The sequence below is a fragment of the Lycorma delicatula genome, chromosome 1 (genome assembly GCF_047948215.1).
Source record: "Lycorma delicatula isolate Av1 chromosome 1, ASM4794821v1, whole genome shotgun sequence".
Lineage (NCBI taxonomy): Eukaryota > Metazoa > Arthropoda > Insecta > Hemiptera > Fulgoridae > Lycorma > Lycorma delicatula.
In genome coordinates, this window is record NC_134455.1 from 27,936,957 (window position 1) to 27,949,763 (window position 12,807).

The following is a 12,807-nucleotide window of genomic DNA, read 5'->3' on the forward strand; positions in this document are numbered from 1 at the left end:
GCTTCTTCGAATTCTACAGTGACCACGAGTGGATCATGCGGAGCATCAACTTCTACAAGCGCACAGTCTTCCAAATCAACATTTACTACAAAGTTGGAAAGAACTAAATCAAGTATCGATTTTTCTCTTTTTGGTTCAACATTGTTTTACTGGCGCAGGTTCAGGTCATCCATAAAATCAAATATCATCAACGACTTCTTTTGGACGTAGAACGCAACAGTGTTGGGGTGTACCATAGCTAGCTTCCAGTCTACATTAGGATATTAAAATCACCTATCATAACTACTCGGCATTTTAGGTTGGATATTGCCTCTATCATTGATTTAAAATATTCACATCAATTTTAGCTGCTGCCTTAATCAGGTTTTTAACCTCCTCACTTTTGATATTTTCCTCAAATCTTGTGACAAAAAAGGCTCTCTTACGTGGCCTCACCAAATGCATATTTTCAGCCCTCTTTCCAATAGTAACGTTTTTGTTATTATTATTATTTTTCGCTTAAGTCGACTGATCCTGCGACTTCATGGGTGCTTTATTTCTGGCTTTTCGGCCGACCACCTTGGTCCAAGCTGTGGTTTGAGAAACCAATTTATTGTCATTGGAAACGCAAGGTAATTACTCTAAAGGTGGACTGTATTAGGTGTCTGAATTAAATCACTGAATGCGTGAAAGGCATACATTTATTACTGTAAACTAATTGAAATACTTATTATAAAAACATCTGAACATAGAATCGTAAATTAACATATGTGATAATATAAATCGTCTGTAAGTAAATTGTAAACAAATAATGAAATATAACTATTTATGACCCGCAAGAGGGAATAATCAAGCTAATACTCATGTCTATCACACAAAGTCCATATGATGCGTACACTTCGACCGCATCTTACCGAGTGTGTAACTTGCCAGCCGCTCGCAATAGAGAGCGCTGAACCCAAAGACAGGCAGAACATCAACCAGTCATCATTGATATCTTCTACTTCATTTTCAACTTCAGAGTGGATGGGATTTCTGTAATTCCACCTTCAGAATCATTTTGTTCAATCTCTTCACCTAGGTCAAAGCGTGATAATTTTTGCGCTTGGGTTTACGTTTTCCTGCTCGCCCAGCACTGCATGAAGCAGGCTCCACCACTTTCAAATTGTTTTCCATGACAGTTGTGCTAGTCTTCAACAGTTCAGCCACCTGGTCCCTTAGAATCTTATTGTCCTCTTGAACATTCTCAATAACAGTCTTTATTCAGTAGTACTCACCAATTGTCCGATCTTATAGTTAAATTTTTCTTTAATACCCACTAGCAAAAGTAATATTTCGTCGCAGTTACATTTCATCATTATTTTGAACTTTACGTCATCGTTGGACTTTCCCTTCGTTATGTTGGTCCTATTCTTTATCGACGATGAATTTCGCACTGCCATTTTTCCCTATATAAGGGTATCATCAGCTTTTTGCTTCTTTGAGCAAGTATCACAGTGTACCTCGAGTTATCCTCGCCGTCAAAGAGGCATCTAAGTTCTTCACTCCAACGCAAGAAGCATGATATACCTCTTCACACATCTTGCAAGAGAGACGATTCTGCCGTCCGAGATTCCCTTCTCGCATTTTGGACATTTCAAAGCCTCGGAGACATCCTGTCAAAAATTACCAAACCTAATCTAGCCTAAATTAAAAATTAAACACAGTGGACGTCAAGTTAAAAACACTGTGGTATCAGTGTTATCAGTCTGACTTATTATCTGAAAAAAAAAAAAGACTGAATGCCTTTAGCCAAAGGCCAGTAGAAAAAGGGATCGGTTCCCTAACTGCCTCAAATCTAGAAAGGTTTGACCTCACGACCTACCTCAAAAAGAGAAGATGTTACAGGCAAGAACCAAAGGGGACGATCTAAATCCACTGAAAAAGGAAAGAACAAATCCTGCCGAAAGATGGAATTTCAGAAAAAGTAATGGTATGAAATGGTCAAACCCGCAGAAACGTTGGTCTTTTAGCCGGGCTGGGCAAAACGCTAATCAGCTAGTTCCACCAGCAAAAATCTGACCGTTCCCCGGGCCCAACCGGCTGAGTCAGCAGACCGAAAAATCTCAGTCTACAGCACAGCTCAATGTGGAGGTAGGACACACCAACAGCAGATGGAAAATGGCTTAAGAAAACCTAGAGGAAACGCCTGAAAAAAACAAACTACGCGAAGATGTGAAGAAATAACTTCAAGAGTAGAAATAATATCAAGCACTTCTCGGTAAATCACTATAAATCTACGTGATCAGAGGCCGAGAAGCGATAATATTTTTTTTTTTTTATTTAGATTGCCTCCACATCTCCTCTTACACCCATCCCAACCTCTCTCAAAAAACCATATCTAATAGTGAAGCTGAATGACCTATTCTAATGCAAAGATAGTGCATAGAACAATAAATAAATCCTTCGTATATGCACAGTCATATCAGGGAACGTCAAACATAACCAGGGGAACGTCAAAAATAATACATTAAATAAATACACAAAAATAACAATACAAAAAAACAAAATATTAACCTAACGAGGCACAACAGCAAGAAATCCTACCCCAATAAACTTATTATATCGCAGGGTACGCGATATACATCTACCGCACAACCATACTCGTTTAGCCTGCTAATACACCTAGCTAAAGGTATCATCAGTCTACTATTATAAAATTTAAACAGGCAGTGCTTATCAGAGCGAATAAAAGGAAAACATATGGTTATGTTTCTTAAATTGCATTCAATAACTCCATTAACCATTTTATGGGCAAAGACAAGCTCTTGTATAGTGCACCTGACCTTGAGTGACTGTATCTTCTAAAAACTCCTCCTGATATCTTTCAAAAGAAGAAATATATTGTAACGAAGACGCAGCATATAGAATAGTCGCTTCTGCATTACTTCTATACTATAACACGTATAGTCCCAACAGAATTCCAGATGACAGCACAATATTCAAGAGTGGGTCTAACCATAATTTTATATTGGTGCAAGATTGTATTTGCATACTGGAAATGCTGACTAACCCAAAGAAGCAAACCAACCTTCCTTCTGGATTTGGAAACTATCCTACTTATATGCTCACTGAAAATCAACTGAAGCAATTAATTAATTAATAAATTAAATAGATAAATTAATTAATTAAAATTTAGTCAAAGTAAACCCCAAGATCAGAAATATCTTCAACACGTTGTATTACGTGCTGATCATTCAATCATACTTGATGCTTCATCAATCAAGCATACCTCGTCACAAGGGATTTTCCTAAAATAAGTTATAAGAGCCGTCTTTACAAAATTAAGCGCATTCTGTTATCAACTGACCGTTTATGAATTTTATTAATATTAGACTACAAAACCTCAACTGCAGAAACTCAAGATCAGAATAGCGTTTAGCCAAAATTTTAAGGCCGTCAGCATACAATAGGGCCATAGAAAAAATATCCAGTCCAATATCATTTATAAATAAAAAAAATAACAAAGGGCCAAGGTTGGATCCCTGAGGTATCCCAGAAACGGTCTTGAATTCACCACATACCCTACTGAACACTTTCATGAAAAAAGGTCTGTTAGTGATATAGCTCCGCAACTACTCCCCACTTCAACGACAGAAGTAGATCATGAGGCTCGGTGTCGAACGCCTTACGAAAGTCAAAATAAACATCAACCTGTTTACGAGATTCAACTTCAAGAGTAGTGAACAGTAGCATATCGTTAAGATTAGTTATAGTGGATTTACGTTCGCTGAAAATGTGCTGATAAGGGCGGACCATCTTCTCCACCGATGTGTAAAGATGCCGGTAAACTATTCTTTCAAACACTTTCGCAACAACATTAATGACCGAAATCAGACGATAGTTATCGACCGATAATAATAATTAATAATAAACCTCTTCACTTAAACTTTTTTGAAGTGAAGTTAGTTTAGTGAACTTGTTTAACTTAGTTTATTTTTATTTATTAATCTACTTGCAGTAATTACAGCGGTTGATCTATAAGTAGGATAATATTCGCTGTTATCTGTTTTATTTGTTGAGACAATCATTTATGCATTGCTTATCAAAGTTAAGAAGGCTCAGTTGACGCAAAAAATGCAGATAAAATAATGGATTGATGGGGAGGCACGAAGAATATCAATGTAAACAAGCAATCACGCACGCGAGAACGCCTTCTTCTTTTTCCTGTTTAGCCTCCGGTAATTACCGTTCAGATATTACTTCAGAGGATGAATGAGGATGATATATGTGAGTGTAAACGAAGTGTAGTCTTGTACAGTCTCAGTTGGACCATTCCTGAAATATGTGGTTAATTGAAACCTAACCACCAAAGAACACCGGTATCCACGATCTAGTGTTCAAATCCATATAAAAATAACTGATTTTTACTAGGACTTGAACGCTGGAACTCCCGGCTTTCCAAATCAACTGATTTGGAAAGACGCGTTCACCACTAGACCAACCCGGTGGGTTACACGACTACGACTTGCAGAGAAACTGGCGAACGTGCCTGTATTACTTCCAATTATTAAAAATATTTCATTTAATTTCTTTCGAATTTCATTTATTTATTTTTAGATTTTAATATTTTAATCGGTTTAGTTTAGTAAAAAAAAATTACAAAGAAAGGATACTTTTTTAATTTAGCTCCTCTACTCCACCCATGTAATCTGTACTGATACTATGATGACTATTTCATCGCCGTTACTATCACAGCTACGCTATGACTGTTAACTATTATAAAACTAATGGTATGAATAAATAAATAAATAAATTTGTTTTATTTTTATGGTTGTTCAAATCACTACTTCCAGTGTTGAGTTGGCATACTGAAATTTTTTCACAGCTATTTATTTTAGTACATTTTGCCAACGTGACACATCATCTTCTGCAACCTAACTTTCTTCTCAAATAATTTCAATCAAGTTGAGATTAGGGGATGGTAAGATGGCAATTTTAATATTTTGTGGCCGTGATCCTGAAGTATCTTTTGGGCATATCAAATAATACTGTTTATAATAATCGTTAAAAAATAATGAGTAATAAACAATAATGTTTATAAAATGTGGAAACTAAACATACAAAATTTACAACAAAAGTGACTTGCCAGTCTATGAAGTCCCATCACGGAACCCTGTCCACTGTACTAGCAGCAGTACCAACACATGTTAAGACACCTTGGTGCAACTGCTGAACCTTGACAAGTAATAGATAATGAATAAAAAATTTTAAATTGATCTCAATGACTCACCATGTGAACATTTATTTTGTATTAATTAAATTTAATTTATTTTGTATAAATAATAAGCTCATCCAGTAATTGTCCTAGTTGCAGTAATAGATCCTCTGGCAAGACCGCAAGAACAAATAAAAGAGTTGGATATGCTTTAATTATAATTGATAGGATTTTCATAACTTATTGTTATGTTAATTGCTTTTCTAAAATAAAAGATAAAACATCAGCTTATATGTGGAATAGATGAACTGAAGAAGAACTATAAAAACAGAAATTCTGATTGTGAACGTCACAATTAATGAATACAGTTTACTCAAAAACCCTAAAAGGCTCATGCTACCTTAACCTTTCCTGCAAAACCTTAAATCCAATGTCAGAAACGTAAAAGCTGAACTTCTAGTTAACAGCCATCGTCATTGGTTTAACAAATCTGTAAATGAGGAAAATCGATCATCTAATTATCTATGAAACATCAAAGAATTTAGCAATACAAAAGTATCTGATTTCTCACAAGAAGAATCATCATGGAATGTTTGCTAGTAAGAATATCCAACTATGGACAAAATTAAGTTAAAAACAAACAAAAATACATTCTGGCAGGACTAGACAATGGTCATTTATTTTTAATAATATTATTATTTTTGTATTCTTTTAATTTATTTTTTAACATGACTTATTTTTAGGCAGTATCTCTTTACAGTCCTTCTATGTGGTCTTCCTGCTTCTTAATGACTGCTTCCCAACACTTTGGAAGATTTATATTTCAATGAGGTCATTACTTTTATTTATACTTTAGATATCTAAGCGACCAATAGAGAAAACTCTTACAGGAAGGAAAGTAGCTGCCCTCTCGCAAGCTCTTTTAACTTGCAGAACCAGTCAAAGCCTGGTGGACCCAGATCTGAGCTCTATGGTAACACTCTCCCTTACTTACTCAGCAGATTGGTTGCAACCTTCCTCAAGTGTATGTTTACCTTGCATACAAAAATGGCCCATATCTGAGCAAGTCTTCATCATAACCATGAGGATAGATCATTTCTTTGATCTTTGATTGCAATCACCAAAATATTTTGGTGTTTGCAAAATGCTGGGAGGATTGACCTTCATCAGGTGATTCTGCTGTTTGGCATTTAGCAAAATGAAGAGCATATTAGGCCAAAGTTTAATTTTCTATGAATCACTTCTTAAGGTACAGAATTCTGATTCTGCTGGAATCCCAGTAGTGTATGATATCTTTTTATATGTTGTCAACAATCTTCTTCAAGAAATTCCAACAAAAGTTACACAGTTCACTCATCCATTCAGCAATTCTGGCTTCTTGAAAAAAGTAGCCTGATGATTTATAGTCTGTATGTAAAGAACTTTACACAAAGCACTGAGAATTTTTATTACGTAACATTTCAGTCTTGATGTAAGATCTTTGTTTTTTAGCTTTAGGTACCTTAGGTGTCTACAGGTACCTAAGACTCCTGTTTACACTACTTCAAACACTCATGAATTTAAAATAGCATAAATTAGAGCTTCAACTCTATAATTCAATACATTTCACTGGAGTAGGACAACCAACTTTACAGTGCTACCGGAATGTGTATTATTTACAAAATGACTCTTATATTGTATACTATGCAATATATGACCGTTACACTATAACTACACAATATTATTAAACATGAATTGGAAAATCCGCAATAAAACAGAATGTATTTGGTACTTAAAATAATCCTAAAATATTCATGCAGGTAATAAAGATAATATTTTTTTTTTTTCATATTTAAGCTTTTATTTTAATTTCCAGCTTGTCCTGCTGTTAAACATATTATTTGTGCTCCCATTACAACACCTGATAATGAAGTAATTGCAATATTTGAGTTTCACAAACATGAAAACAAAGGTGATTATGAAAAGGTAATTTTAAAATAGCAACTTCAGTTTACTTAATATCTAATCCCAGTAAATGTAGCCCTAGTAAAGTAATTAACTATAAACTAATTTTATATTACATCAAGGCCATGTTACCCATGTAAGACAATTTTTACTTTTTTAATAAAGTAGTGACATATTAAGATCATTCTTTCTTCATGGCTAGGTTTTATTTTCTATCAGAACTTTGTTGCTGCTAGTTTGTAATATTAAATCCAAACTATAATTCTCTTTACATGTCTACCTTTTTCAGGCTAAATCAAACCTCTATAATTATTTGCTTAATTCTTACATAGTCTATTAAGTTAGTTTGCCGAGTTTCCCTCCGTTATCTTTTTTCTTTTTTTTTTTTAAATGTAGGTATTTTTTAATTCAGTCTATTTAGCTATTAAATTAAGTGCTTGATTATTGGAGTGATAGTCATTTATGTCTTATTACTAACATGAGTCCCTGCAACCAATGTGAAAATTTCATTCCCTTCAATCTACTAGTACTTATAAATTATCTCTGTACATGATGTTCCCTCAAACTGGTTGCAAAAAATTATGAAACCAGATTTGTGACAATTATCTCAACATGAGATAAGACACATGAAAAAGTCTTTAGAACCATACATCTGTGAAATATTCTTCTTACATGAGTTGGTCTGACAAGACTGGAATTTAAGAAAACTCAAAATTACCCATATAAATTTTTTAAAAAAACTGATGCATGATATCCAAGAAAATAAAGATTAACCTCACAACAATACAGCTTATATTCTGTTTACTGTTCACTACTAAGTATTTATTAATTACAAAAAAAGTCATAGCACCTCACTGAAGATTGTTTTAAATCAATAGTAGAGATTTAATAATAAGACAAAGGACCTACAGACTATACCAGAAAAAGCATATTAGATCAAATTCTAGCAGCTGAAAAATCTCTGAAACCTCTACTTTAACAAGAGAAGAAGTAATGTAAGGAAGGGAGAATTGTTTTATATGTATGGAAAAAGTAATTTTTTTTATTGACAACTTCCTAGGTGCCATGGTTTGATTTTCGGTTTACAGATATGTTTTTTACTTACTGCAAACACATTGATTCTTCAATGTTGGGTGTTTATAAGAACTGAATGCAACAATTTACTGAAACGCATGAAAGTTAAAATCTTTAATCTCTATACATCTATGCATGAAAATTGATGTGTCCTTCTCAGGTTCAGAGTATGTTGCTTATGATCATGTGTGATTTACTTTAAATCATAGCACTTCTAATTTATGAACAAATTTGTGATACTTTGATTAAGTTTCTTAATTGTTAATTTTATAGATATGTTGCAATCTCTATAAAAATAGAATGGTTCAATAACTTTTAAAATAAAAACAAAAAAAAAGTTCTGCCTTGTAAAAATATCATATTTTTGCAGAGTGACGTTCAACTAGCAGTTTCAATGACTTCATGGGTTGGATCAGGAATCTATCAAAATCAACTACGTTTAGGACTTCGAAGACAACAAAATTTGAACAACACATTACTACATTACATCAATGATTATTTTTCTGAGCCTAAAATGATTCTTAATGACGTGCTTTCCCAAATCATGGTAAAAGAATTAATACTTGTTTTTATGGAAAATGTATAATTTTTTTCAAACCATTCTTTAATGAAAGTTTTTATTTAACATAAACCTATAATTATGAATTTAGTTTAGTCAGACAAATGTGCAAAAAATCGTATTTTCCTGTTTGCTCTATCAATCTAATATCAATTGCTCTAATAATCTGAATTATTATATAATGTTATAAATACTAGTATGTATATAATGCTATATTCTACTAGTATGCTGGTTTTTTTTTTTATCTGAAGCAGTTTCTCTTTAGTTCTGACCCATTTTTGATTAGAATTGATCTAATGAAAACTTTACGCATGCAGATTCAACAGAAATATTAAAAATCCCATCACATGACACATGTTGACAAAGGAAGGAGTAAAATAGGAAAAAATTTTCTGTACTTACATCATCTTAGCCAGTTGACACTAACTTTCTGAAAGTTAGTGTCTTCCCTCCTGACTGTGTAATTTTTAAGCTTTTTATATAATTATTATGTTTACTATTTTATCATACAGGTACAACTTTTGAGGTTTACAATAATCAATTTTATCATATTTTTTCAGATATTTAGACTATTTTTCAATTTTCTGAAATTGAAACTAAGATTTTATAGACTAAATTTTTTTTTATGTACTCAAATTTTGAGAATGTAAAAATTCAGAAAAAGCTTTGTTTATTTATCAGACTCAAATAATATTTATTTTCAAAACTTAATGGAATTTTTTGTTTACAGAAGAACTTAATTTTAATGAAATAGAATTTCTCATTAAATCATGATTTTGGAGGTTCGTGTCTTTATAGATCAGAAATGTACAATAAAATGTTTACTTTTTCTAAATTTTGTCATCCTATAACTGCTCATAAATACTGCAGCTTTTAACTGAATCTGATTTAGTAAGAAAAAAACATTAAATTATAAATTAATCATCAACCAATTTTTATAAAAATTTCTTTGAGAAACAAAATGAGTTTTATACAATGTATGAAAATGATTCTGGCAGTAACAGAATAATATCCAGTACCTGAAAGAAAAATACTTTAAATATTTCAGACCATCAAATTATATGCGGAATAGGATGTATCAAATGTAAGAGATAAGTTTTAGGTTTAAAAAATTCAATCTCTGCTAGAAGCTACAGACCAGACTTCTTCAGAGGATCATTTTTCTACCATATCCAATAAGTTTTTCACTCCTGGAAAATCATTTAAATTAGTCTCTTGTAATCCTCAGCGGATTTAAAATATTGTAATTCTAATTTTTTATTTTGTCCCTAACATATGTACCACATTTGGCCGAAAACTTTTCTTTTGATAGTGAGTATCTTAACTAATTTATAAAATGAATTCAGTCTACTAACTCCCATATTTTTTGTAAATTTGTCTACCATTTAAAATTATTCATAAAATAAGCATTTACTGATATTCCCAGATATTCATCACAACTCTAAAACATTGGGTATAAAGTTATCCCAATTTCATTGAATTGTGTTACTTTTTTTGCCATAATCATAAATAGTATAACAAACTGTGTGCAAAAACTTGTTAAGTGTTCATTATTTGTAGATAATTTTTCATTTTATGTTGCATGTAGAAATTTAGCTACTGCTGAGAGATTACTTGAGAACACAATAACCCAGTTTAGAATCATGGTGTAAAACAATTGGATTCACCTTTTCCTCAGAGAAAACGATTTCTAGGATTGTGGTTTGACCAATACTGATTTAAAATAGCTGAATATTTAAAATAGCTGAAGGTAAAATGTCTGAAAATGCTACACATGCTGAGAGTTGTATCCATTACTCATTGCAAAGCTGATCGTGTATGCATGTTGCATCAGTGTTTTCATCGCAGAACTGTACACCATTAATAAGGACTTAGATATAATTAGCCCAACATATTGACATGTACTTGTCTGTTAAGATTCCGTGAGTGCCTTACAAGTGACATCTACTCTAAACATCCTGTTGTCCGTGAAATGTGTAGTCCATTATTTCTGAAATCACTCAGCATAATAAGTGTGAGCTTCTGCAGGATCCCCAGCCATATTGAAATTTCAGGCAATAAGTGCATTGATAGTGAGGCAAAAAATGCTTGTTTGCAGCTTCCTTTCATTAACTGTATTGTTTCTGACAGTCTTGTCTATTTTTTCAATAGGGTGGTTCACGATGAGTGGCAAAGTGAATAGCATGCTACAATCGATAATAAACTTTGTCTAGTTAAGGACACTGTGTCACCGTTCGGTTCTTCATCCAGGAGTAGCCGTCAAGAGGGGGTTACTATTTGCAAAGTGTACACTAGATTCACTCATAGACATCTCATGACTCAAACCAATGCACCTGTTTGTGTTTACTATGACTGCCAATCTGAAGGTACATATCATACTTGTGGACTGTATCTGGTATGCGGCATTGCATCAGAAATTTAAATTAGGGACTAACATCCATAATATTTTAGGGAACAATATTGAATACCTTGTTATTTCTTAAGGCTGTGCAACTATATAAACACATTTGATTACTCCTATAATGTGTTTCACCCATGTATGCTGTTTATGCACATTTTAGTTGTTCATTTTAATTATTTTACATTGCTGTTATCTAGTAATTTTTACTTCCTTGTACAAAATTAGGGAAGTATTGTGACCACAAAAAATTTCTGTTTTCAGATTTCAATGGAACTATCCATTCTGACCATCCCTGAATCCATTTTGACCAGTTTTGGTGTAATGCCTGTACGTACACATGTATGTATGTATGTATCTCCCATAACTCAAAAACGATTTGGTGCAGGATTTTAAAATTTTGGATTTAAAAATGTTGTAACATCTAGTTGTGCACAACATCTAGTTGTGTCCTTTTTTAATTGCAATCAACTGAACCAAAAGTGTCCAAAAAAAGCCCAAATTCCAAAAGAAAATTCGGATTTTGGACTGTTTGGATTCTGGTACATTGGTATATTGCAGCTGATGGATGAATGTAGAAAATATAAGAATGCTAGTGATGAAGAACGTAAAAGGAACTATAGACAATTAAGAAATACTATAAACAGGAAGTGCAAACTAGTGAAAGTAGAATGGATTAAAGAAAAATGTTCAGAAGTGGAAAGAGAAATGAACACTGGCAAAATAGACGGAGTATACAGGAAAGTTAAGGAAAATTTTGGGGTACATAAATTAAAATTGAATAATGTGTTAAAACAATGATGGTACACCGATTTATAATACGAAAGGCAAAGTCAATAGGTGGGTGGAATTTATTGAAGAGTTATACGGAGGAAAGGAATGGAGCATTAAAAGATTTGAATGGCAGAAAGGCTCCTGTAGTAGACAGAATACCTGTAGAATTAGTGTGCAGTGCAGGTGAGGAAGCAATTGATAGCTTTATACAAACTGGTGTGTAATATTTATGAAAAAGGAGAAGTTCCATCAGACTTCAAAAAGAGTGTTAGTCATGATACCAAAGAAAGCAGGAGCAGATAAATGTGAAGAATACAGAACAATTAGCTTAACTAGCCATGCATCAAAATTCTTAACTAGAATTGTGTACAGAAGAATTGAGAGGTGATTGGAAGAAATGTTAGGAGAAGACCAATTTGATAATTTTCTAGAAAATTATAGGGACAAGGGAAGCAATTTTAGCACTGAGATTAATAGTAGAACTAAGATTAAAGAAAAACAAACCAACGTACTTGGCATTTATAGACCTGGAAAAGGCATTTGATAATGTAGACTGGAATAAAATGTTCAGCATTTTAAAAAAAATTAGGGTTCAAGTACAGAGATAGAAGAACAATTGCTAACATTTACAGGAACCAAACAGCAACAGTAATAATTGAAGAAAATAAGAAAGCAGCTGTTATAAGAAAGGGAGTCTGACAAGGAAGTTCCCTATCCCCGTTACTTTTTAATCTTTACATAGAACTAGCAGTTAATGATGTTAAAGAACAATTTAGATCCAGAGTAACAGTACAAGGTGAAAAGATAAATTGCTACAATTTGCTGATGATATAGTAATTCTAGCTGAGATTAAAAAGGATTTAGAAGAGACAATAAACGGTG

At 33.0% G+C, this 12,807-nt stretch overlaps 1 protein-coding gene across 1 annotated transcript in view; it reads left to right on the forward strand.

The window, feature by feature from the left end:
* Nucleotides 1-12,807, forward strand: part of LOC142317453 (cAMP and cAMP-inhibited cGMP 3',5'-cyclic phosphodiesterase 10A-like) — a 65,026-nt gene that overhangs the window by 12,087 nt on the left and 40,132 nt on the right. Inside the window, exons 3-4 of the mRNA XM_075354019.1 lie at nt 7,032-7,141; nt 8,565-8,741. Of these exons, the coding sequence (XP_075210134.1) occupies nt 7,032-7,141; nt 8,565-8,741 (287 nt within the window). The remainder of the gene's footprint in view (nt 1-7,031; nt 7,142-8,564; nt 8,742-12,807) is intronic.